At 38.6% G+C, this 27988-nt stretch overlaps 1 protein-coding gene across 1 annotated transcript; it reads left to right on the top strand.

The window, feature by feature from the left end:
- Nucleotides 1-588: 588 nt before the first annotated feature.
- LOC131275551 (oxidative stress-induced growth inhibitor 2-like) lies at nucleotides 589-27988 on the top strand. Its single transcript, XM_058286227.1, is given in 4 exon segments — nucleotides 589-655; nucleotides 2598-2770; nucleotides 24380-24501; nucleotides 25954-27988. Coding segments are annotated over 4 exon segments (1383 nt in total). The 3' UTR covers nucleotides 26975-27988.

Below are 27988 nucleotides of genomic sequence, written 5' to 3'. Positions count from 1 at the left end.
GTATAATCACAAGAATTGTGAATTCATTACTACAATCAATATTAGAGCATTTTCATTACTCCAAAAAGAAAAACCTTCCACCCCTTAGCAGTTACCTTCCAATCCCTCTAGCCATTTCCCGCCATACATACACAATCCTAAACTTTCTCTTGCAACCACAATCATACCCCAATACTGGCTCTGCTAATTACATTTTCTAATATGCTATCATCATCACCTCTATCCAATTCCAAGCATATGCAATCAAACTTATTACCAATTCTGCACAAATTAAGCCTCAGCTTCCCCATTCTCTCCTCATTCTACCTTCTGGTGACCAGACTGCTAGCTATTAACTCTGTTACTCTGCTCATTATATTTACTTCCTATTAGTGAGATTACAGAGTATTTGTCCTTTTGTGTCTGGTTTGCTTCACTCAATATAATATCCTCAAGTTGCATCCATGTTGTGACATGCAACACGACTTCAGTTCTTACAGCGACATAGTATTCTGTGTCGTGGGTATACACCACCTTTTGTTCATCCATTCATCGGTTGATGGACACCTGAGTTGTTTCCATCTTTTGGCAAACGTGAATAATGCCGCTATGAACATTGGTGTGCAGATGCCTGTTCGTATTCCTACTTTCAGTACTTCTGAGAGTATATGGAGCGGTATTCAGCACTAGTCAATGTGTCCTAATTAAATGGGTCAATCAGCGAGGGGCAGTAACAATACCCCCCCCCCCACACACATGCACAACTAATTATACAATGTGTCAGTCAAGAATGTAAAAGAAAAAAAAATTTTTCATCTATTTAGTAATGCTCATGTGTATACACTGCAACATGTTGCCAGGATAAGCTACTTTCTCCATTTATGATATTTTTATTGGATGGGCTCTAAAGCAACACCATCCAATGAAACTATAACGTGAGCAACAATTGAGAGCCACATACCCAGTTTAACATTTTCTAGGAGCCACATTAAAATAGCAAAAAGAAACCACCCACTGAAATTTATTTTTATAATATATTTGATTTAAACCAATATATCCAAAATATTATTTCCTAAGTAACCAATGTTAATGTGGCATCTAACATTCTCTTTTTTCACATTGTCATTGATATCAGATGTGTATTTTACATTTTCAGCTCATCTCAACTCTGAGTAGTCACATTTCAATTGCTCAAGAGCCACATGTGACTGGTGGCTGCTATGGTGGACCATGCAGGCGTAGAGATTCCAGGAGAGGGTTGGTTCCTGGATCTTCTGTTGCCCACACAAAATCTGTGATGTCCTGCAGACAATGCTGGCCTATTTGTTTTTAAAACTTGTTGACAAATCAAATGACATCAAAGAGCGCTTTTGTTGTTGCTGTTTTCAATGTGATATTCACAATGCCAGGGGTGTGAAAATAAGAAGTAATTTTGCTTTTAATAAAGAGAATACTCAGAAAATGGCTCTAGAGGTTATCTGTCTTGTATAGTGAGTAGACACCACACAGGTAACAGAGATGAGATGGGACCAAGGTTTGAAAGTAGGCCATGTGATCTATGGCTGGCATTCTAATTTTTAAAATTTCTACCTAATTTCAGTTGGTAACTTTCACTGGCCCAATTTGCTCTCGTTATAGCTCACTTGATCCACTGCAGGGGTCCTAAGAATAAGAGAACGATTATCCAGTGATGAGGACATGGGCACGAGAGCTCATCTCCCTGGCTCTGGATCTCAGCTTTCATGCTCTTAAGCAGCATAATTTTGGCCAATTAGTGTTTCTGGCCTCGGCTTTTTAAAATTGGAGACAGGTAGAAAAAACAGTGCTCCCTAACACAGGTTATTTACCTTTGCAAAAAAAAATTGTACATAGTAGCTAATCAATAAATAGCCATTATCACTCCTAGACAGTTCCTGGCATTGCAATATCATATGTTACTCCCAATACTTTCTGGTAGACAACTTTTTGAGAATCGTATGTAGAGAGTTAAATACAGGTTGTTATGTAAGTTTCTTTTCATGCATAGTTCTTCTGGTACCTGGTACAAAACATCCCTGCCTCTTTCTTCCATGACTGCTAAATGGGTTCCCTAATACTTCCTTCCCCCATTGCTGCCATATTCACAAAGGCACTTTTAATGAACGCTTTTCTTGAAAGAATGAAAATAAGTTTCATATGCAATTGATAATCAGGGACAAAAATGCAGCTATCTATAGCCTTTCCTTCATTGTGTTGGCTACTTTCATGTGTCAACTTGGCTAGGCTATGTTGTCCAGTTGTTTGGTCCAGCAGGCACTGGTTACTACTGTGAGGGTATTTTGTAGATGGATTTAAATCTTTAGTGAGTTGTTTGTACATACAGCTGATGACAGCCGCAATCAGTAAAGGGGAGTATCTTCAGCAATGAGGGGAATCTTCTCATTCAATCAGTTGCAGGTCTTAAAGTGAGAATTGAGTATTTCAGTAGTTTTCAGAAAGAAGAATTTCTGCCTTTTCTTCAGCCAGATAGCTTCTCCTAGGAAAGACAACTTCATCTTCATCACAGTCTCCAGCCTGCAGCCTGCCCTACAGAAGTCAGAGGTGCCAGATTCCAGAATTGCCTTTCTTGAAGTTTCCAGCTTGCAGCCTGGCCTTACAGAATTTAAACTTGCCAACCCCCATGGGTGCACCGGCCAATTCCTATAGCACACGCATATGTTCTCTAAAGACCCCTGGTGGATCCAGCTGCCTCCCTGCCATCAGAGAGGCATTTATGGCTGCCACCTTCCTGATCACAGGCTTTGCTGAGCAGGTGAGGGGAATGGGCGAGCGATTAATTAGAAGATCCCTGATTTGAATCATTTGGAAGGTGTAGTGTGGCAGATGACAGTGGGGAAGAAGGAAAATAAGAGGGGTGACAGTTCGCCATTTGGAAACGCAATCAGAATCAGAGTGAGAGCAGCAGCCGTATCACCAAGGTAAAGCAGAGCACTTTGAGGACACTGTGATGTGCACTCAGTGATAATCCACTTCCTTTGCCTCCTTTTAAAGTCTTCACTGATGACAGAGCATTTTACAGAACTTTTTAGTCAAATGTCTGTTCTTTTAAATAGAAAACTATCTGGAGGTAGGTCTTATGTAAGAACAAAAAGTTCCAGGTTTATTCTGGTTATATATCTTTAACAACAAACACACCAATATTCTAATCCAATTAATGGAAAACAATGCATTCTTTGAGCTGGTTTTCTTCCTTTTAGGTCTATGAGTAAATTTCTAGTATTGTATCTCTATAGTGAAAAAACATCATTGTATGTATCTAAGCTCATTGTTTTCCTTCCTGTCAGTGACCAGTGAAGTCTTCTATCCCTACATCATCTTAATATCAAGGATCAACCTGGTTATAAGGCAGTTCATCATTAGGCAGAACATGACCATGTTTCCAACCAAGATAGTTAGAGAGGCATTTGTTTTTCAGTTCTGTAACTCGAGGACTTTGTATTTCCTTCATAAATATGGATTTTTTTAAAGTGAACTTTCTCACATATATGTTCTATGCATATATATGCATATAATATAGTACACATTTCTTATCTAAAAGATTTCTATTTGCTTTATTTTTCTTGGGAAAAACCCCCACTGTATTGTGGTTTTCAGCTGTTATAATCTAGTATTTGATTTGTTATTGTCACTGATGCTCTTGTTAATAAAAGTCTTTTTGTCCTAACAAAAAACATATCTACAGGTCTGCACATATCCATATTTACTGAAGATTTCAAATCAATCTCTTTCTGAATTTAACCAACTTTAAAATAACCAAAAGAGTAGACTGTTTTAATGTTAACTTTCATTATTTTAATGGAAATTCAAATCAGTATATGGACAATATATATAAACATATCTCTTCCTATGAAATTGCATTTGAATTATATTTGTGAGTTTCATATTTTATAAGCCACTGATTTTTTTATTTAGTTGGATTTATGAGCATATTTCATAATCTCAGGTTGCATCCACATAACTAGTTGTGGTATGGAAATAAGCTGCAAACTTGATATATCATGTATGCACAAAAGAAAGCCGGGGGATATGTAGACTTTCTTTAATGAGAAAAGAAAATAAGCACATGGAAACTGATACAGAAGACATTATTATTAATGAGAGGAGATAAAACAGTATAGGGATATTAATAGAAATATTAATAGAGAGACTGGAAACTCAGGGCACAAAATGTAAATAGGATGATACAGGAAAGTCAATACTATTTGGCAGTGCTCTTCTAATGCTTCTAATGAGAATGTGAAAAGTGTGTGAATTCCACAGGGTAATTCTGAGTGGGCTGAAAGGGTTCTGTTGATGTTCTCAGAGTAGAAAACCTACTGGTCATTTGGACCCATACTTGACTAAACATAATTATTTATCATATCCTGTGTACATTCAGCTGCTGGAACACTCAAATGCCTGGAATAAATTACATTAAATTTAACTCTATGTTTTCATGCTGACAGCAGGCACTGAAGAGGCAATCTCCACTGGGGGGCACTGACCATCAAAAAGGAACCATGAAGTCTCCCTGTCTACTGCAATGGTCCCTGCTGTTTGAAAATAATAGTCTACACCTAGTTTCTATGGCACTGGAGACCAGGACACCTAAGAAAAAATTCATTAACAGGGCCTACCCCCTAGTCTAATAAAAAGAATCCTACCACTCTTCCTAGATACATGCTCTCAAATTAAGAGGCTACCCTGCCCAACTACTTAGCTCAAAATGACCACTGTAAATGCTATATTTCTGAAATAAAAGAGTATGGATGGGAAGGAGGGAGGGAGGGAGGGAGGGAGGGAGGGAGGGAGGAAGGAAGGAAGGAAGGAAGGAAGGAAGGAAGGAAGGAAGATGGAGGAGGAAACCTTTCTCCAGACGGTTAGTTTTAATTCTCCACTTTAGCCAGGATGGACTAAATAGATAAGCAGAATCTATTACTTATTATTTTTCTGTTTTGTTTTGTTTGCTTGCTTGCTTTGGTTTTGGTAAACTGGAGGTAATAACACATGGGCAAACACAGTGGAAGCACCTTGCTAACTGAACACAGCATTATAAAATACTTGTGAAGGGAAAGTACTTAAAAGGTATGCCCCGGCCCTCATCCCATTAGTACTCTTCACTCTTTTAAAGTAGAGAAAATCCAAATCAATAGAAAGCGCAAACTTGTATATCCTACGGAAATTGGGGGAATGGGCAGATAAGCTCGGCATCCATGAAAAGGTATGAAACACTAAAAAGATATATTTATGTTGGCTAAGTCAGTGAACCAGAAAAAAAAAACTTTGGCAGGAAATATCTGCTCAAGGTCACCACACACCCCACCACTTCCTATCACTACACCTGGTCTCTGGATTTTAACATTTATTTTAGCTTATTGCTAAGCCCGCCCCAATATTTTTAGTTTGTGACTCTCGCAGCATATCAAGAAAAAAATAATTTAATGGGATGGAGAAATCCTAGAATAAATTCTTGGAGTTGGGGACTAAATGAGCAAGTGGGAAAATAGAGGATGGGAGAAGATATAGGAAGTAAGAGTACGTCTTAAAAACATTTCTCTTTATCTTCAGTGTCACGACGATAAATTCTAAAACCTTATGATGAGAATTAATCAATATATTGCAAGGTTAAGAGAAATTAACAAGGTGCCAGGCCCTGTCCCTTTACATTGATGTGTCCGTTTTATACTCCTGTGCCCCAGCTTTCTCACCTGAATAATTTTCATGAGTATCGAGTGAGATAATACATAATGAAGTGCTTTGAAAAGTTTAAAGATAATAAAGGATAATTAAAACAAGATAGCGACAGCAAATGGATGGGAAAATGGAAGACTAGGAGGCAATATCTTATTTTATCTTTAAAAATCATATACTGCAAAATGCATTTTATCTCTTCAGACACTCGAAGGAAAGTTTGCTGCAATTTCATTAATGAATCATCATGGGCAAATGGAAAAGGAACAAAATAATTGACTGTATTCCTAAATAAGATTTCAAAAAAACCCAAAATACCCGATCAGCCATCACGTGTCCCTTCTCCCCAGTCTCCACTCAATCCTCATCCCTTAGCAGCGTCTAAAGGGTCTGCCGCTCATTCTCTCTCAGCTCTGTGGCACCTGGCCCATTCTTCTATTTTGCTTTCCTTCCTGCTCAGTTGATTGGAAGAATGCCAGTCTTTGATTAATGACAATGAAGAGAGCATTTAGGCAGAAAAGCGTAGCTGGCCAACTGGGAGAAGCAGAGATGGACACTCAGCAGACCGGTGAGGGCTGTGGAAAGATCAGTCTGTTTAGAGAAGATGCTAAGAATGCAGAGCTGTGCAATGGAAGGAGTTGGGTCTTTAGAAGCAAAGAGCTCTGAAACTAAACTCTAACATATCACTTCGTATGTGTGTGTGGTCAAGCCATATAGCTCTCCAAGTTTCAGTTTCCACCTCTCTAAAGCTGGGAGAAAGTAATTTTTTGTGGTTGAAGCAGCTAGTTTGGGGGATAACTTTGTTATGCAGCCACAGCACATAGCTTTGTCTAGTACATGAATTACTGCAGTCGCCTTCTAAATACCCTGCAGCTTCCTGCGCCTGTCTATTCCCTTATCATCTATGCTCCACCTAGTACAAGAGTTGTGCTGTTAAGATGTCAGCAAACAAATCTTATTTATTCAAAACCCCTGGGGTTTCCCATCTTGCTCTGAGTAAAACCCAAAGTTTTATCAATGGCCTCCAAGTTTTCTTTCTGATTTCCTCCTCTAAACTCCCCCTAAACCTTCACTCTTCTTCAACCAAACCTGCATCCTTTATCTTCCTAGGAAAAACTAGGAAGGTTCTTGCCTCTGATCTTTCACACGTTGCTTCTCCTGCGGGAATGGTGCTACTATATCCACGTGGTTTGTTCCTGTTGTCTTAAATGTCACCTCCCCTGGACACTCATCTACAACTCTAATCATCTGCTCTACCCCACTCAATTCTGCCAACTCCCTTCCATACTTATTTACCTCCTCAGCATTTATAAGCACACAAATACACTTTATATGTATTCTTATTTGTCACGCATATATCTGGCAGTCCTAAGCAATGTGTGAGCTCTGGTAGAGGGGCCTTTTTCCTTCTTCTTTGCTCAATATTTTATTCTTGGTATTGAGAATAGGGCTTGGTACATAACAGGCACTCACATGTTCACTGGATGAAGAAAAGGAACCTAATTAAAAGTTTTATTTAAAGAATATGTTCAATAAAATATATAATCAAATCAACCCATCCTCTGGGTGGCCTTTAATCACCTAGACAGGCTCATGATTGCAACCATGTTTTTTCTTTTCTCTCCTAGACATACTGTCCTCTTGTCCTCAAAAACATACTTAGGAAGGGTCATAAAGAATCACAATCTTTCTGACTGAAATAAGCAAATGATAGTATTTCATATGGTCAACATTTTAACATGTTTGTGAAAACACCTAAGCCAGCATTCTGTCGGTAATATGTGGACCTTGGGATGGACATAGCTCAGAAACATATGAAAGCCAAGGAAGTGGAGGAAGAGAGAAACGACACTTACAGAGAATCTACAGGATAGACCAGGCTCACAGACAGCCACCTAAGAGCAGACAGAAAAGTGTGGAATTCTCCAGGCATTTCAAAGCAACACTACCATTTATCCCAAGAGACAGCATCATTTAAATTCGCTGTGACCAGATGAAATTGTACTGCTCATACTTGTCTCTTTAGGGCTAAGCTGAAACTTGGCCTACAGGTAGTGTCCATAACTTAACTTCTATTCCAGGAGACTTGAGAATTAAGAGAAAAATGGTGTCAGGAAGGGGAAAAAGTGTTCATTCCTACTGAATGAAAAGCTAAATTCAAAAATGGGAACTTGCCAAAGCACATACAGGGCATTATTTTTATATATAAGGCAATGATCTTGTAAATACCTTCCATTGTCTAGTGTCCTGTTTGACACAACATCTGAATCACTTCCCATTATCGGGATAGCCACTCTGTGAGCGTGATGACCCCAGATGACCTCTCCGATTCTGCAAGCCAATGAGGTCAGAACGTCTTGAATTTGGAAGGCTGGACCTGGTGGGAGGGGCTTAGTTCAGCCAATCTCAAATCCTGGCTGGGCCCTTGAACCTGTTGCAGTGACTCACACGGAGGTGTGTTTAGCACTCATTTCAAGGTAATGGTGACATGGTGACGGCAAGCAGCATCCACTGGCAGCAGTGCCGGTGGTGGCATGGGTGCCTGAAGCTGCCCCGGTGACCCTGACGAGCTGCTCTCCTGCCGTGGCCTGGGCTGTGTTTACAACCGCCTGGTTTCCCGCGCCTCCTTTGACCTCCCTTTCCTTGGTTTCCACAGCATGGCTCTCAGCTTCCTGTTCTTTCCGAGATTCTGTGAGTGCTTTCCAAAACACCTGCTTCTGCTTAAGCAAAAATAGGTACATTTCTTTCATTTATTCCCAACAACTTGACTGGATATGATGGTGCAGGTGTGCAAATTATTTCCTCTCATAGGAAACATGTACTTAGTGAGATGCTTGATCACAGTGACACAGCTGACCACTGAATGTTTAAATTTTGAAATAAAGTGTAATATTAAAAAATAAATAAGAAGAGCATTGGCAGTCTTAAGAGGGAGCATCAGATCAATGAAATACCAGTCCACATTCATATTACCAGAGCATGATAAAAGGAAGATATTAAAAAGAGAAAGTGTTTAAAAGCCAGACTTTTAAAACCTAGCATAGAAACGGAAAAGGAAAAACCTGAGGCACCAAAGCCCTAAACTGAAGGAGACAACCCAAAGGCAACTTTCACTGGAGCCAGGCTGATCAGCAGGAAGGAACAGAGAGCCTGGGGGCAAAATAGCTTCCCTGCCTGACAGTGCCTTTGAAAGAAAACAGGGCAGGACTTCTCCTCCTCTAACAATAGGCAAGAATGGCCAGTGCTCAGGGGAAGCTTGCATTAAGGTCCAGGAGCTGAAAAAGTCTGCAGCTAACTAGGGGCAGGTCTTTTTTAGAAAATGATAATGCGTCTGATTTGCAAAAGCTGGGATGTGGCAAGCATTGAAATGTGCACCACAGAACTTATGAGAAAATGAGAAATTGAAGGAGAATAAGAAAATGGAAGTGGCAGGAGGTAGCACTTATTGATAAAACCTGTACCGAGTATAATATCGTGAGCAGGCGCCACTGCACCTATCTCCTCGATGAGGATATTTTAACACTATTGATTGATCTAGTTTCACAATATAAAACATCTCTTGGAAATCAGAATAAACTGCACTCTGCAATTGATGTTGATAGTAATTAAAGAAATGCCTTGCCTATTGAGAGGAATGATATAAAATTGGCATATAGTAGAATTAGTTACGCAAAACAGAAAAATTCCAATACTCTCTCTTAAGTAAAAAACATCTTCAAGAGTATAAACTGACAAATATTAGACAGAGCTGTGTTAAAACAGTTTTCTTGGCACGCATACTTATTTTTAGGCCTCTTAAACCATCTCTAGCCGCACAGTTTAATAGGATTAGTGAGTGGGACTGCTTGAGTTAGTGGTTCTCAAGGAAGGGGGAGCAGATCAACAACATCACTATCACCTGGGAACTTGTTAAGATACAGATTCTAGGACCCTGGACCAGATATACTGACTTCTGGGAATGGGACTCATCAATATGTGTTTTAATATAAGCCTTCTGGTGACTGCAACATAAAGCGATGTTTTGGAATCACTGGTTTACGTTATCATTAACATGGCAACTATTCTGAAAAAGTTTAACCCAGGAAGGTGAACTTACAGGTAACTATTTTTCTCAGGAAATTCCTGAGTATTTATCTAAACAATGGACACTGCAGTTTACCCTCATCTGAGTCCTAGACCCCTTCTGAGAGAAAGAGATCAGTCCCTCTTTTAGCTTCCTAGGAAACATCCAGGAAAATGCCACCCCGTGAGCATTCCACTTGTGGGGTCTGACTACGATGATGCTGTATTGATTTGAGCTCTACTTCTTTTTCCCACCTTCCAAAATGCTATAAAGAATGAAGAAATCTTTTTAGGAATACTTCAATTATCAGACTATTTTTCAAAGCTTTTCTCCTAGGGAGAAATATACTTTGTTACTACAAACTCCTATTTGTCTCTGCTTTTTTTATCTTTACGAATCTTTAAGAAGTTCACTGAGAACAGGACATGCTCAGGCCCCTATAAAGTTGTCCTTGAGCCAGCTCTAAAGGGCCTGTGTGTTCAGAAGATCTCCTGCAGCAGCGACTTGATCAAACTCAGCTAATTTAGATCCCACATCAAGACCTTAGGAGGATTTTCCACAGATGTGTCTTGCTTTGTCCATGAAAATCTGGTTCTGGGAGAGATCACCTTTCCATCCATGCATCCATCCCCAAGGAACGAAAAGATTGCTAGAACTGTGAATGGACAGGCAATTGTTAGGGTGAGGGAACAGGACACAAGCTGCACAGACCAGTTTGACTCAGTGTTGCCAGACCCTCTTGGTTTTTCCACAGCTGGATCAATTAGTTCATATGTTAGTTGGAATTAAAAAAAAAAAGAAGGAAAGGTAGCTTGGAAGGATCCTGAGGTTGACTTAAAAGACCTCAAACTACAAAAGGAAACCAGAAGGTCTTAGAAAAGATGTACATGTTAAATATGGTCTTTGAGAGGTTATCTCTGATTTGTCCCTCTGAACATAGATTGGACTCAAATTCAGCCTATAAACAAAGAATTAGTTCATTGGAGACTTTAGGAAGAGGCTCTTTAAAAATGAAGACAACATTTAGGAGTACCTCTGAAGGAGATGTTTTCCCAGCTCTCTCCTCACTTTCTGTATATTATCTTAAGCCAAAATCAAAAGTTTTCTAAAAAATTTTGATTTACAAGTAGAAAGATCACTTTCTGTATTTGTCAATGGCTGAATTGGAGGTAGGAGACACCGTGGAAATTATGCCTAAAAGAAGATGGAGTGCCTTGTATGTCACGCTCAGAAGATGGGATCCAAACCAAGTGTTGAGAATTAACTAATAACAGAATCACTGAATTAATTATTATATGAGTGTTTTCGTACTTTTAGTAGAATGATTCACTCATTGCAATCATGGCCTTGACGTATGTTAGTTTTAAAGTGGCTAGAAACAAGTATCGGAAATGTATTTATTTTATTCTAATACTATGTTTTGTAAGTGCTAGTCTCTTTAACTCACAGCTAGCCCCCACTGTATTCCCCGATCTTACCATGCATAGATTTTGTCAATCCCTAACAGTTCCATGGTGGCCTGCTTTACCTTAGTCATGTTAATTAGGTATTTATAATTCACTCTAGTTTATGTGGATTGAACTATTTTCAACTTTATGTATTACTACCCCAGCCAGGCTTTGTTTAGTTCACCATTACCTTAGGAGGAATGAACTATTTACAATTTAATATAGTACCTAGCTGGACTTTGTCAGTTCCTAATGGATGTTAATTAAGCAATTTATAACCCAGTTTGTAACCTGTAACCTGATGCCTCCAGGGCCTGTGCTTACACACTTCCAATTAAACAAATCAATCAATATCCCCTAGCATCCCAAGGTCGCTATCTCCACACTCCTTTGTTTGATTTTCAGAAACGTCCAAAGTTTTTCCCATTGCGAGAGAATAGATCTGAGAATTTTCTCCTATTCTCATGCCTTGTGCAATGCAATAAAGACTGTCTCTCTTTGAAATCCTGATGTCTCAAGATTGGTCTTTGAGTGCATCAGGCTGATGACATAGGTGTTTTGTCCAGCCACAGGATTCCACCATTTCATTGAGTGCAACTTTTAAGAGGTTTAACTTGTAGCTGGGTATCATGCTATAGCTGTGGTATATAAGAAATTCATATTTAAGAATCAAAGTCTCTCTGGTGATAGTATTAAGGGTAGATTGAGGGGAAAAGTATAAGATGAGATTTACACAGGAAATAGAATCAACACGACTTAGGAACATTCGTTGTAAAATCAAAGTATGTCTATCTCATGTATCAAAACTCTCTGTCTTCATCCAATTCAACTGATCTAAAATGCAGCCATTTTACATGTTCCACAGGTGAGAACTTGACCACATTATTAACTACTCCTCCAGAAACTTTTGGCAATCTGTTAGCTCTTTAACTAAATTAAAACTTCTAATAACTGTTTTCAAAGTTTTTCACCCATTTTTCCCAACAAACCTTACCCACTCATATTGCACATATACTACTATATATCCAAACATCACTGGTGTTGACCGCCTCCTCGGTATCACAACTTTGTTCTGCCAGGTTAAACTACTATTTGCAATTTCAAAATTGCCTTAACTGCTCTTGTTAAATGCTGTTCATGGTATTTTCTCTACTAAATTATGTTTTCTCCCATCTCCAATAGTGAAAATTGAACCCGCCCTTCAAGACCACAATCAGCAGGCAGTTTTTCCATTCTGCTTCCCTAAGCTTCCTTACAATAACATATTGTCCCCTTCCTTAGCACTCCCTTATTATTCTAGGGGTACTTATATCATGGGTTGCCTGGCTACTGTGAGTTTTGTGGGGCATAAACACTTTATGTATTTATATAAACTCCAATGCCTAAACGAAACACCCACAAAGGTTGGTACACATAAGACATGTCAATAACTTACATGAATAAATGAATGAGCAAAAGGATGAATTGACTGATACCTAATCATTTGTGTAAAGTTTTCTTTCTCTCCTTCATTAGATCATAAGTAAGTGATTCTCAGAGCAAATATTTTGCTTCCTTTTTAATGGCTGCCTCTCAATACACAGTACAATGCTCTCGACACAGTAGGTAATCAATACCTACTGTTGAAGTAAAATAAATTTACAAAAATAAGCCAGACTTGTTCCTAGAAAAGGAACTCCCCTTGGTGACTTTTGGAATGCTAAATGAAATCACCACAGGAAAGACGATGAATAATACATGGCATATTCCAAATGAATGCCATACTTTCATATACAGCACCAAGGATTGCTGTCTTTATAGATACTGAAAATTAAGCAAGTTCAAAAAGGAGAAAATTCTGGATGACATTAATGATTCAGTTAAGTGTCTGTTTCCCATTGAGACAAGCTACAAGAATGTCATTACATTATGTTAAAGGAAATTGTACTTACTATAGACAATGCCTTTTTTCCAAATACATTATAAAAAAGAGATCTGGTTTGTAGTTGGTAAGAAAGGTATGATGCAGGACAAAAGTATGCAAGCCTCTTGAAACAGCTTCCACTAACATAAAGTTAGTAAATTATTTTTTTTGTTATATTTTTAGAGATCGCCTTCACACCGTCCTCCTACAATTACTTTGGCTATGTTAAATGAAGCTTTTCTGAACTTGAGCTTTGATGTGATACTCAAGAATGATATTAATATCCATATATACATAAACGCATGACACGAATACATTTACATGATCACATGCATGTATATATACATGTATGGTATCAGTAGGTACCCATGTATATATAGGATTTTGACATACACATATATGATGCAAGTAATTACACACTGAGTTTCATTTCAGGGAAAAAACTGCAACTTAAAATATGTTGTAATGAGCATATTACATGGAAAAATCATTGTTAAATAAATGTAAATATTCATTTTTATTCCATGATTATTTCTTGTGGAATAAGTGAAAGTTTTTAAACTTTAAGAAACTGGTGTAATTCATAAACTGCTAAGGATATGGTAAGTGCTAATAATAGTTATGTGCCCAACACTTAGAAATGTATTGGTTTACCATTCAAGAGAGTCTGTTTTTTACCAGAAAAACCTAAGTATCTTAACCCAAAAATGTATCCTTGTATAGACATTTGAATTTATTCCTTCAAGTTTAAAAAGAGTTATCTCTTTAAGGTACAACATTCTTATTCTTCAACGTTTTCTATTTGAAATAATAACCCTGATATAGGAGAGCTCTTTTCTTCTTACAGATAGGTATAGTTATGCTAATCTAAATAAGGAATATGATGCCCTCCACCAAATTAAAATTTAAAAGTTCATATAATTCAAATGATAAACCTATTATAAATTTATTTTTCAACATCTTTCTTCTATACTCTAGTAATCATTTAAAAATCCATAAATTGCATTAGTCTTTCCAATCATACTTTCCAAAGTGCATATTCTTCTCCTGTTCTCATTTTCTACTTCTCTTTGTATGGAGTGTCAGTCAGTGCATCTCATCTGAGAGAGATGATTGTTTTGTTTGGCAGTAATTCTTCATACTCAATCATTTTGGAGGTAATCATGCTCTGAGAGAATGTTTTTCTACCAGCTCTACCACAGTGGGCCTCAGATTTCCAATTTACAAGTTTTAAATTAACGACCCTTTACTCTGCTATACAACAAAAAATAGTTATCACAGAAACTAATTCATTGCATAATATTCTCACCATCTCCTAGATTTAAAACAGTGTCCACTTTTGGGGAAAAAACTAAGAAATAGAACAAGCAAGGTTTTATTCTTTTCTTTTTAAAATGGACATGGAAAAAAGAGATGATCCAAGTCAGGTAGGGCTGTGACAAAATAAAGATGCAAATTCTTTGATTTTTGGCCTTTCTCTATCAGTGTTACTTAGAGTGACGGTAGATATCACAGGGGTCTATGAAGATTGGAAGGATACATACTGAGACCTGAAGAAAAACATTACTGTAATTTGCATCTTCTCTCTCTCTGTTGCTTATTTACCTGGAGAATTTTTAAAAAATATATTTCATGTAGCTTTTCAGGTTGTGGTGATGAATAGCTTTTGCTCTACTGGTGGAGTAAATGGCTCACAAAGGAATCAGAGTGAACACAAGAGGATGTTCATTTAAGTAATCATTCGAAAGGTTTGGGGTCATTTCGTGAAAATCTACTACCTTAGGCACTTACTCGTCTGTTACCTCTCCACCCAGCTGAGGTAGCTATACACATAAATCTAAGTCAGTTGATAAAGAAAGGTTAATTGTGTAAGCCACATTCGATTTACTAGTTGAGATCATCACAAATGAGGCACAGAGAACAGAACTTGTTCAAGTGGAAGCATTGAGATTTGAATCCAGGCTCGGGCCTTACTGTTCTTTTTTTTTTTCAATTTTTCAAATTATTTATTTATTTATCTTCCCTCCCCCCTCCCATCCCAGTTGTCTGTTCTCTGTATTCATTCGCTGTGTGTTCTTTTGTGCCTGCTTGTATTTTTGTCAGCAGCACGGGGAATCTGTGTTTCTTTTTGTTGCGTCATCTTGCTGTGTCAGCTCTCCATGTGTGCGGCACCATTCCTGGGCAGGCTGCACTTTCTTTCACGCTGGGCGGCTCGCCTTACGGGGCACACTCCTTGCACGTGGGTCTCCCCTATGCCGGGGACACCCCTGCGTGGCACAGCACTCCTTGCGCGCATCAGCACTGCATGTGGGCCAGCTCCACACCGGTCAAGGAGGCCCGGGGTTTGAACCACAGACCTCCCATGTGGTAGGCGGACACCCTAACCACTGGGCCAAGCCTGCTTCCCATGGCCTTATATTCTTAACCAATACGCTCTACCACATAGAAAAGTCGTGATTATGCTATTACTGTGGTCACCGAATCTCTTCCAAAAAGCAGAGGATGTGGTGGGGAGAGCAAGGATTGAAGCAGCAGAAAAGACAGCAGCAAAACATTAAAATTAATCATGAATTTGCATAAAATTGGTAAGGAAGTTACTCTGGCTTTTGAGTCCAACTTTGCACAGTGAACGCAAATGAAGGGAATGGAAGTCCGAGCCAGTTCTGGTGGCTTTCAGCAGAATAATGTCGTTCTGCACTGATGCGGCATTGGGTGTAACCACTGCCACAGGAGCAGGACTCATTCCGTCAAATTCCTCCTATTTCTTATCTAAATGACAGCAAACTTCATGGCATCCCATCCATTAGCCAGAAACCAGCTTTGCCAAGCTTAAAGTTTCAGGACAATGAGTTCCTGTAACTGAAAAACGGTTAGAGTCATGTGATGCCCTATAATTTAGGAAGAAGCCAATACAGCACGGATAGTGTAAAGAATATGAATAATCAGCTGCATTTGTTTACTAGCCAGTAATTCCCCATGTAACTAACTAATGGAAAAAGTTTAAAATGAGAATCTCGGGTAAGGTTTTCATTGAGACCATTTATGTGGAGTAATTCCTAAAAATTGAGAACTATATGAAATGAGTCGCGCTGATACTGATTCTGTGTAAAGCTGGTGAATGTGACTTGTGCTGTTTGGAACGACTGGCCGCGAGGTGAGAAGTGACAGGGCTGGGCGATGCACAGGCAGGTGGCTGCCCGGGCAGGTGGCTCCTGTCTTTACAGGAACAACGCTGGCAGCCCAGAGTGTGTGCAATCTCACCCCAGCGGCTCCTTTAGCGTCACCTGACGTCATTCGTCTTGGACCTGGCAGTCATAGGGAGGGTCCCTGCCTGGCTTTTCTCCAGCCCTGCCCCCCTTTTAAAGGCTTTTGGCAGCCAAGATCTGTCGACGCAGAGCTCGTGCCCAGGCCCTGCTCTAGAGCACACTCAGGGTACCTGGAACCCTGCAACCCTGAGGAAATGACCCAAAGCCTGGGCCCACTGCTGTGGGGAGTCAGTAGGCGCACCCCCAGGTGCGAGAGGTGGCCCAGAGGGGGAGGCCTGGGCCTGGCCATGCACCTGTGCCTGCAGAGCCCCTGGGGATGCGGCTAGCACGGGGCCGGCAGCCGGCCGCCTCCAGACTCAAGGCCTTGTGCCCAACCCACACCTGGCTTTTCAGGCATTGTGGAGACGCATTTGTCAAGTTGTCAGGTTCATTTATAACGCTGAGCCTGTAGGCGAATGCTGGGTGGGCCACTACCCATTCTCGTCCTAGACTCCACCATGCCGAGGACGGCCGGGTTCCCCTGCGTCTCTAACGCATCGGCTCTGACTGTGGCATTTGACTGTGACTTTGGATCCTTTACCTGCTAGGTCTGAGGCCATTTCTTCTCTGCAATGGATGCTACTGAATTGACACTTCAGTGGCAAGCATGGCTACTAGTAGGAACTTAGTTCATTTCTGTATGGTGAATAACTGGTGAATGCTATGTAGTCTCATTTATCATCAGACCATCCCCAGAGTCCAGAAATCTTAGGAAAAACAGCACATTCTAGAGAATAGCCAGTCCAGGTAGAATCCCAGTCACTCACCCTTATTGAAGCTGCCTGATAGCTGTGCGCTCACCGCATCAGTCATTAGTAGATCACTTTCATCATTTCAATGACAATAATAATAGACAAAAAACAAACAAGAAAATTCCTCCCCTCTCATCTATATCTTCCCTGCCGTACATAGCTACAATTTTGGGCTCTTCTTGCACAACTATGTGGTTATACCAAGTACCACTGATTGCACACTTTGGATAAATTGTATACTTTATTAATAGCTATCAGTAAAACTGCTTTTTTAAAAGCTGTCTAATAGCCTAAACTCTAGTATCTTTTTGTTATTAAACAAAGACTGCCTTAATTTTATCACAGCCAGTGGTGTGAGTAGAAAATCATGAATGTGAATAGTACTTAATATTAGCAATTTATAAGGTTTTAGTCAATGACCACAAAGAAAATTGAAGTATTAGTTTAAAAGCACGAAAGAATGAAACACTAAACATATTTTAGCTTTCTCTAACAGAAGTCTCTCCATATTCTATTTTCATTAGCATCAAATGGCCATTCTTTAATTAAAGGTCATTACACATTCCTACTGTTTTTTGGCCAACCATATCACACCTGATCTTTGACTGTGCAATTTCTAATTGTTTTAATAAAATAATGAAACTTAGATGTTAATTTCTGTAAGTTTTAGTCCTATAATTCTTAACGTTTTAGGAAATGAGATTTGCAAATCTTGTTTAAAAAACATACACATTTTCTTTCCAACTTCTTTCCTAAAATTTATTCTCCATTCTCTCATCAAGCAGAAGGACTTGGGTCAGATTATTTCAGGATCTCAGGAGACCCCTCTATGGGGGAATGAAAGGTGTGTGGCTGAAATGGTTCTGGGCCTGACTACACAGAGAACTAACTATAGCTCTTAGAAATTTAAATTATAATTAAATGTTTGAAAAAGAACTGCAGCTCCCTGGGACTTAGTGCAGATGATGAAGAGGTCAATCAGAACACTAAACCCTCACTTCTCAGAAGTGTGCATTAAACAACTATCCCAGCCTGTATCTGTGTTCATTCATTCATTCATTCACTCATTCGTAAGTCTTTATCGAGAGTCCACTGTGTTTCAGGCATTATGCTGCTTGCTGGGCACAGGAAGCAAGGTTTGAATCCTCCCAGGGCCTGAAGAGTAGAGGAAGATGTAGTTATCAAACGAATGCACAGATAATTCTATTGCGAATTATGACGGAGGCTCGGAAGGAGCAATCTGGCTAAGAAAGAAAACGTGGGAGACTTGAATGATCTGGCTGTCCATCTGAGGAAGTCATCTTACAGACCTGAGAGATGGGTGGAGGCCGCTGAGGCAGAGACAAGGAAAGAGCAGTGTCACGGGAGAACCATACCGCACTGTACGGACCCACTGCACCGGATGCAAATGCCGCGTCTGTGGCCTCACCGCTCACCACACCCGGTCACTGCCACGGCCACGTGAGGGTTTGTTAATCCACAAACCACTTCCACAGGAGCCATCACAATTAGATTATGGACTCAGACAACTGCGTAGTCCTCAGTACTATCGCCCGGCCCTTACTACTTGGAGAGTGCTACGTGTAAGGTGTTGTGTGGGGATGGGAGTAAGGGTGCAATCATACTTAGCCATGCACAGCAGAAGGCGCAAGGTGAGGAAGCAAGCAGATGTGATGGAGGAGAACGTGTGGGACAGTCGCTTGAGTAGAAGCAGAACTGGAAGGCCTACTTTTATTTTTAAGACTGGACCAGATTGAATGGGTTTTAAGCCAAAAAGGGACGACCATAGGAAAGGAAGGCTGGAGACACTAGAGAGTCACAAACCTCTGATGGGTGGAGGTCCTAAAATGAGGGAATGATGTGAACCAAAGCAGACGTAAAAAGAAAGGACTAGAAAAGGAACAGCAGCCCTTCTTAAACTGAGACAGAGTAATAATAAGAGAAAGAAGTAGGTTAATAGGAAGGTAAGTTTTGGAAAAATGGGAAGTTCATGAGGTTCGTTCCTGAGGGTGGACCTCTCCCAGTGAGGTATAAAGCAGTGTACTGAAGTGCCAAGGCCAGGGCAGGCCCATATCTCAGTTTTGTGTTCTCAGTGAAAAAATGATAAATAATTCCAGGTTTGAGGAAAATAGCACAAGTTAAAAAAAAGTTACATTTCCTTCTGTTTACAGAGTAGGTTTAGCTTCTCCCATGTTCTGCTGCTGTTGTTACCGGCCCCCCTGCCCATCTTGCTGCTGCTACTTCTTTTCCTTCTCCTTCTTTACCTTCCTCTCATCATTTTGTTATTGTTACTGTTATTGTTGTTGTTGCTGTTATTATTCTCTGAAGGGCTTTCATTATATTCTGCATGTTTTTAAAATCTTATTTTACAGTAAATCCTAAAATTGTGACCAAAGAAATTTGAATGCTAACTACTTCAGATTTCTGATGGCTCTTTCTTCTTTTACCATAAAAGGTGGTTAAAAGCATATATAAATATGCAATTTAGTATCTCTATATATGCATCAGCCAAAGCCATTTAAATAATGGATATTGTGATGCTTTGCTCCATGCATAAAACGTTCAGACTAAACTGGACACACTGCTAGTATTTAAAAACATGTTTGTGCCATCCAAATGTCACCTTCTCTTTTAAATAGTAAGTAGCAACTAGCCTAGCCTGAATTGAATTGTATTCGTTTTTCCACTTTCATTTCTCTTTTCTTTGAATTAATTTTAAGCATTGAATATAATTTTAAGCATTTAAATCTTAAAAGCAAATGCAAAGACCATCAAGAAATTCAATGAAATGGTAAACACAGAGCCTACAATCCTGTGCATCAAATAATAGCAAATAATTAATAATAATCAGGCAGATACAACATTTATTTTATAAAGACATTACATACTAATGTCTTTAGTACATATGATTATTTTTGTGAAGAAGCTTTGGTATAAGAGTCTTTGCCATAACTAACAGTTTAAGCTATGTGCTGCTCTGTCTTTGACAATCTTTAAATGTAGTATTTAGATTTAAAAAAATCCAGAAACAAATAAAATGGTTGTGGTCTAGTCATTACATTACTTTTTCTTATATCTCTCTCTAAAGCTGCATGTATTTTCGTCACTTTATTATATTTTGCCACTTTCCCCCGTGTTTTTTCCCCTCTATTTGGCATGTTAGTAACAATATCCGTAAGTGTCCGAACCACATCTTTCTGGTACCAAGCAGATACCTACTGGATGACTGTTTTGTTTTTTATCAGTTTTATGCCTTGTGAAGCACTGCCTCACCTCCCTCATCCAATAATCCATGGCCTAAAATTACTGAACAAATGTAGATGGACATACGAAACCTGATGTTTTTGGTTTTATTTTTCTGGATACTCTGAGATGCTACATGTTTTTTAAGTATAAAAAGTCTCAGAGGGAAGCAAATTAGACTCAACTGATAGTGTCCACCTACCACATGGGAGGTCCAGGGTTCAAACCCAGGGCCTCCTGACTCGTGTGGTAAGCTGGCCCATGTGCAGTGCTGATGCGTGCAAGGAGTGCTGTGCACGAAGGGGTGTCCCCCACGTAGGGGAGCCCCACGCGCAACGATTGGGCCCCATAAGGAGAGGTTCCCCACATGAAAAAAAATGCAGCCTGCCCAGGAGTGGTGCCGCACACACAGAGAGCTGACACAGCAAGATAATATAAAAAAAGACACGGATTCCCACTGACAAGAATACAAGCGGACACAGAAGAACACACAGCGAACGGACTCAAAGAGCAGACAATAGTGGGGGAAGGGAAGGGAAGAGAAATAAATTAAAATAAAATAAAATAAAATAAAAAGTCTCTGAAATTTTTTTCATAGAAGTTTAGGAATGCTAAGGAACATTCCCTCACAGTGTTTAAGAGGATACTGTGGATTGCTTCGGGTTGCCTATTTCTCCATGGAAGCTAATGTAACAATTATTTTGTTTGGTTTCTGCTTCTGGATTCAGTGCTCAGCAGCAGTTCCATGCACTAATTAGTCCTTTCCCTTGTTTGGGAACCACCCACCGTTCTGTAAAATCGAAGACATTAGAAGGTACTTTTAAATGCATAATGCAGGAATGAATGTGACTTTCATCAGTGCCTGGAGTTGACATCAGCAAGCGCTCTATTATCTCCAATCTCAAAAGGAAGCCTTGTTCTTCCATTTCTTTTGTACTTTTAGTGTTTTCTACTGAGGCAAAAAAGACAGAAGACAATAAACAGCAGTAGAGCTTTTCTGAGCTGTCCTGTGATGGAGAAAATAAGAATGGGGATCCCTTACACAGCTCAATAGTGTTTTCTATTGATGGCCCAGAGCTCTTGTTCAGAAAATTGGTTAAAAAAAAATGGTATCTCAAAATACAGAGGAGAGAAGCAAATAAATAAATAAATAAATAAAGTAGGTAATAGTGTGTCCCCAGACTTAAGTACAGTCAATGTCCTGAAAAGTGGGAAACGTCTTCAGGCTTGTTCTCCAGGTGCTTTCTTTTTTCTGCTAAAACACACATTTAGTACTTCTTTATTGCTGGCATTTCTTTATGAATTTATGATATTGACTTGATGAATCCTAGTTTTATTCCAGTTATCAAAACACACACCAGAACGGGGAAAACATGATTTTTTTATGAACTTGATAGCCACACTTGATTTTGAACTAGACCCCAAGACAGCTGAGAAGATTAAATTGAAAAGATACAAGAAGTACCTTTTTAGTTTTCAATTAATCTACCTATGATTACTTTCGTATCTGATGGAGAAAGATGACATTTTATTCAGTTGTTAATTTGTTGGTATGAAGCAGAACTCTATGGTAACTGGAAATAAAAATTAAGGTTATTTAGTTGAGGTTATTATTTTAGTTATAGTTATTAGTTATTTAATTAAGGTTATTTTAGTTACAGATAATTTACTTAATGCTGCTTGTGATTTGGTGTAATCTGTGGTGAACTTCAAACATAATGTATGACATGTCATCTTTTATTATAAACTTTTCCAATAGGTTTCTTCTAATGGATTATAAAATAATATACAACTGTCTTTTTGTGTGTATGTGTTAAGCTGTGGCTTTGTAGAACCACTGCACAAATGACGTATAAAATGAAAAATATTTCCCATGTTTCAACAGTGCTAAGGTAAGTGTTGGTCTACTACTCAGGTTGTAACTAGTAATGTCCTATCCAGATGTCGCAAAATACAGCAAGAAATGGGTTATTTTAAATAAAAGTGAAACGTTCACAATTTCTTCAAGAAAGTGCACGATTGGTTTCTTCATTATGATTGTGGAAAGGCAATTTGGACAAATAATTAGATTTAGTGATGATGAAAGATCAAGGACCAGAGTCCAACCTGCGCAGAGGTGTAATAACATGGCTAACGTGCTATGCTATACTAATGGTGCTTCTATTGCAGTATTTCTCAGTGTCAATATCTTTAAAGCAGTATATAATTTAGAGCATTATGTATTAGGACAAAGGGTCAATTAAATTAAACATTTTGGTGATTATAATATGCAAGGCATTTTATATAAAGGTCAAAATGCTTGCTTATTCTGAGGTATCTTGCACTCTCCTGGTGAGAAAAGTAATATCTGCGCAGAGATATAGGTGAGGATTATTTATTTTTGGCAGAAGAAATAATGTGAGAAAAATCATTGACCTGGGGAATTTGATGATAAGTCTTGGTAGTGGAGCAGCTCAATCTAAAATGTGTGCATTGATGTAGAAGAGTCTAGAAAGGGTTCCTAAAGGGCAGTTACGGAGCTTCTTAATGACACACTGCAGAATCTGAAATGTGTGCTTCAAACAGTAGAAACTAATAAAGCATCTAGAGCAAACAGATGACATGACAAGACTGTCTATGGGACATTATTCCAACGGAATGATTGGATTGGCATGTTAAAAGTGTGGTGAGAGAGAAAATTCTGACGATGTTATTCCAGGAAAAGATACCCTGAACCGGTGTTGTGTGATTGAGATTTGGGAGACTGAGTCAAATATGGGAGGATTCATTTGCCCAAAATTTTGCCCCTCAAGTAGTTTTTGTTCTACTTAGGGAGAAGTGCCTCTTCATTGTGCCTCCACCGGAGCTTATGCATGGGGTGGAGAGGGAAAGGCAACTCTGCCTTTTCACAGCAGTGCATTTTATGTCATAGAAAATTTAGCAATGCCACAAAGCATTTTTTTTTAAATTTGCCAGACCTTTCTTTTTTTCTCTCTCTCCCCTTCCCATTTTTTAAAAATTTATTTCTCTTCCCTTTCCCCAACCCCCCACCCCAGTTGTCTCTTCTCTGTGTCCATTTGCTGCATGTTCTTCTTTTTGTCCACTTCTGTTGTCAGCAGCATGGGAATCTGTTTCTTTTTGTTGCGTCATCTTGCTGCATCAGGTCTCCGTGTGTGCGGCACCATTCCTGGGCAGGCTGCACTTTCTTTCCCGCTGGGCAGCTCTCCTTATGAGCCGCACTCCTTGCGCATGGGGCTCCCCTACACGGGGGGGCATCCCTGCATGGCACAGCACTCCTTGTGCCCATCAGCACTGCGCATGGTCCAGCTCCACATGGCTCAAGGAGGCCTGGGGTTTGAACCATGGACCTCCCATGTGGTAGACGGACGCCCTATCCGCTGGGCCAAGTCCGCTTCCCTTAAAGCATTTTTAATCAAATTATTGCTGCTGTTTGTTTCTTGGTTTGTGTTACTGTGTAATGAAGGTAGGGAAAAGATCTACAAAATAGAGTGAAACTGGGGAAAGGGCAGGAATAACAAGTTAAAGAGAAAAAAGGTTTATAAACATAAAAAGATGCTCAAAATGTTAAACATAAATTGAAACAAAAATAAGACCCTGTTTTTCATGTATTCAGATGGGCATGGAACAAGAAGTCTGGTACGACACCATGTTGGTCCCTGGACTAAGAGGTGGGCATCCTAACACACTGCTGGAGGGATGTTAAATGGTGCCAGTCCTAGGAGGGCAGTTTGGCAGCATAAACTAAAACTTAAAATGCACCTTCTTGCTGACTTAGCAATTCTATTTCTAGACCAACTCATACTTACATAAAAAATACATCTTTAAGAATTTTCATTCGATATTTATTGCTATTAACATATGAAAACTAGATTGATTATTGTGTAGGTGGGGCTCTGTTTAAATAAACTTGTTATATCCTTATCATAGAATACTCTGCAGTATTAAAAAGTAAATATCTGTATTTCATTCTTATGCAGATAGCCAAAAGTTATATTAAGAAAAACAAAATGGAACAATATTTTCTGGAAGACTGCATGTACAAAAATCCATCAATGGTGGATACTACAGGTGGAACGGGGAGCTCTGGTCACCTTTCACTGTATTCTTTTTATACTTCTCATTTTCAATTCTATAATAATAGCATTAAGAAAGAGAGGAAAACAACAGCAATGCTCCATGAAGATTCTTACTTGTGAGAGCTGCTTTATCGTATGGGCTCCAGGCTTCTACTGGATAGTAGAGCAGATCATTTGTACTCTCACCAAAAGGTCCCAGCAATGATACCTGAAGTCATCCTTAGACATGCCGCTCCTCATAAGTGAGGGGTTAGGAAAAACGTTATACTTATTATTTTTATCACTGTAAAGCAGTTCCTCTATGAAACACAGCCTTTTAAAATCACTCTGTAAAAGAATGTGATTTTGTCATATTGGTGCCTATTGTTTCTGCTTAGGTAAGTCAGATTGATAAGATGTGTGTGTTTATATTTGAGTTTTCTTTTTTCCTCATGAGAAAACTTGAATTCCCCTGGTGTATTTTAAATGGAAAGATAAAAGAAGCTAATGATTGAATAATTTCTTCAGATAAAAAAAAGGCCACGTGTCTGAGATTGACACTTTACCTAAATATTAGCCAAAGGCAAATGTTAATCAGATTTAGATGAACATTTAGAAAAGGTAGTTAATTTAAAGAATAAATCACAAGAATGTCTTAACTTTGCAACATCTATTAAGGTTCTGCTATATAGGAGATATCTGATCATACATAATTCCTAGAGAAGTAACAGGAATGAGAAATGAGAACACGAAGTCATTTTCTTTCTTCTAAATTCATATTTACCCCACCGACCGCATGATATTTCTGAATCGATGGCATTTCAATATTCAACCTGGAAAGGTCTGTCATATACTTATATCTTAAAGACTATTATCTTTTAGGACATATACTTGCAGAACAAAGATGCCCTTATTTCAGGTATTTACCTAAATAAAATGCCCTTATTTAGGTAACTCATAATCTGAATATATTTAATCATTTCATCAAAACTGCTTTCTCTCAGCTCCCTCTCCTGTCTGCTTTGTCACTTTCTTCACCTTTCTTTTGTAACCAATACCTCTAGACCCAGTGTATTTGCATCTCTTTTTTTCGAAAGAGACTGTTGTTTGTGATATTTCTCCTTATCATTCTACTGCATTGCATCTTGCACAACAGTAGAAAAATTAGTAAACATTTGCACAAGAGGTTGATTGGTAGTATAAATACGATATGTATACTATTGAAAGTGCCACATGCTTTACCCAATAAATCATAACATATTTATTTTATAACAACTCTTATTGCCAAAGCAGTCAAGTCAAAGAAACTACCAGGGTACTATTTCCAAATAACTCTTCATAAAAGAACACTTGTACAAATTTTACAGACTGATATTAATCTTTTATTTCCTGTTCTAAAATTTAATGACAATTCACAAGTTAAAAGATTTTGGTTTTCATTTTTTTTTTATGAATAACATTCCATACTATATTTGCAACAAAAGTCTCTTCCACAGGATAACTTTATCTGTCAAGCTGGCAAAGCTTATAATAAAAGTGAAAGACAAACTTATGGGTCTTCAGAAGAATTTCAAAGAGAATACTTACATAACTTCAGTGTCAAGGCTCTACAGAGATCAAGATGATAATGGTGATCAAGACAGAGATGTTTCAACAAAGCATTTACAAATAGAGAAGTCAAAATTTATCAAGAGAAATTGGGAAATCAGGGGCTATTAGCGAATAGCTGATGGTTCTCATGTACCTTTCTGTCTCTTTGCTGAAAATGTAGCTCTGGCAACTGGAACATTAGATTCTCCTGCCCAACTGGAAATTGAAGGAGAAGATTTTCCTTTTGTGTTTCATTCAATGCCTGAATTTGGAGCTGCTATAAGTAAAGGAAAGTTCCGCGGCAAAGTGGATCCAGTGTTAATTATAGGTTCTGGGCTTACTGTAGCCGATGCAGTACTGTGTGCTTACGACAATAATATCCCAGTGATCCACGTATTTCGCAGACGAGTAACTGATCCAAGCTTAATTTTCAAACAGCTTCCCAAAAAGCTTTATCCCGAATACCATAAAGTATATCATATGATGTGTACTCAGTCTTATTCTGTAGACTCGAATCTTTTATCTGATTATACCAGTTTTCCTGAGCACCATGTGCTTTCCTTTAAGTCGGACATGAAATGCATTTTTCAAAGTATCTCTGGATTGAAGAAAATATTTAAGCTCTCTGCAGCAGTAGTGCTGATAGGTTCTCATCCTAATCTATCTTTTCTGAAGGAGCAAGGGTGTTACCTAGGCCATAACTCAAGCCAGCCAATCACGTGTAAGGGTAATCCTGTGGAAATAGATGCATATACCTATGAGTGCATTAAAGAAGCCAACCTTTTTGCATTGGGTCCGTTGGTCGGAGACAATTTTGTTCGATTTTTAAAAGGAGGGGCACTGGGTGTTACACACTGTTTAGCTACGAGGCAGAAGAAAAAGCAGCATTTATTCGTTGAAAGAGGAGGAGGAGATGGGATAGCTTAAAGCAAGTATACAAGTAATTTTATATGGACAGTTTACCATTAAAAATTTTTAAATAGTGGTTTTGCAGTGTACTGGCTTGAATTTTTTGGACTTGAATTAACTGGAGGAGAGCCTCAAACTATATAGTATACTCTTTTAAAAGTTACAAGAATGTAGTATCCTGATTTATACTGTAATATATCAAAGGTGTCACTGTCAGACAAGTAGAAACACTGCCAATTTGTTTGGTATACTTAAAGCTGTCACTTAACTAAAACATTCTTTTTTTCCAAGGCTTACATTTTTGTGATCCTTTTTTGTTATCTTTTATGTTTGATTTAAAAATATTACAATCTTGAATCTATTAAAAACCACAGTCATTAGGCCAGAAATTGTCCTCACTATATGATATTGGGTCACCTTGCTGCTCAAAGGGTGTGCAAGGATCAGAAGTGACTACTTCACATGTAGCTGGACACGCAGACTTTCAGACCCCACAATAGACTTCCAGAATCAGAATGTTCATTTTAACAAGATCTCCTGGGGATTTGTATGCCTATTAAAGTATGAGACACATCAGTCTAGAAGAAAATGTGTGTAAGGTATTTATGCTGGCATGGGGCAGGATAAGTAAGAAGCATTTAAAACTCAGGTATTATTTATTTCGCAATTATCAATTGTATAAATCTAATTTATTATCAGATGGTCATTTAAAAGAAAAGATTTTTACCTTGACAGGCACTTCCTTTCTTAGCTTCTCATAATTTAAATAGTCTAATAATGCTGGCATACCAGAACCAGCCAAGATATTTTATGGAGATTTATTCTCTACTTTCAATTACCATAACACTTAATTTCTCTAATGTGCAATTCAATAAATTGCTAATGAAACCGTTTATCCCTGTGTCAATATTGAGTTAATTTCTATAACTGACACTAAGATATTGGAAATGGTAAATATTTTTAATATCATATACTACTTGGATATTGCTAGAATTATTAAATTTGAATAAAACTTATTTTTTCCATTCTCAA

Source organism: Dasypus novemcinctus, chromosome 23 (assembly GCF_030445035.2).
Source record: "Dasypus novemcinctus isolate mDasNov1 chromosome 23, mDasNov1.1.hap2, whole genome shotgun sequence".
NCBI classification, from domain to species: domain Eukaryota; kingdom Metazoa; phylum Chordata; class Mammalia; order Cingulata; family Dasypodidae; genus Dasypus; species Dasypus novemcinctus.
Note: the sequence above shows the minus strand (reverse complement) of the source record. Positions and strands in the feature narration are given on the sequence as shown.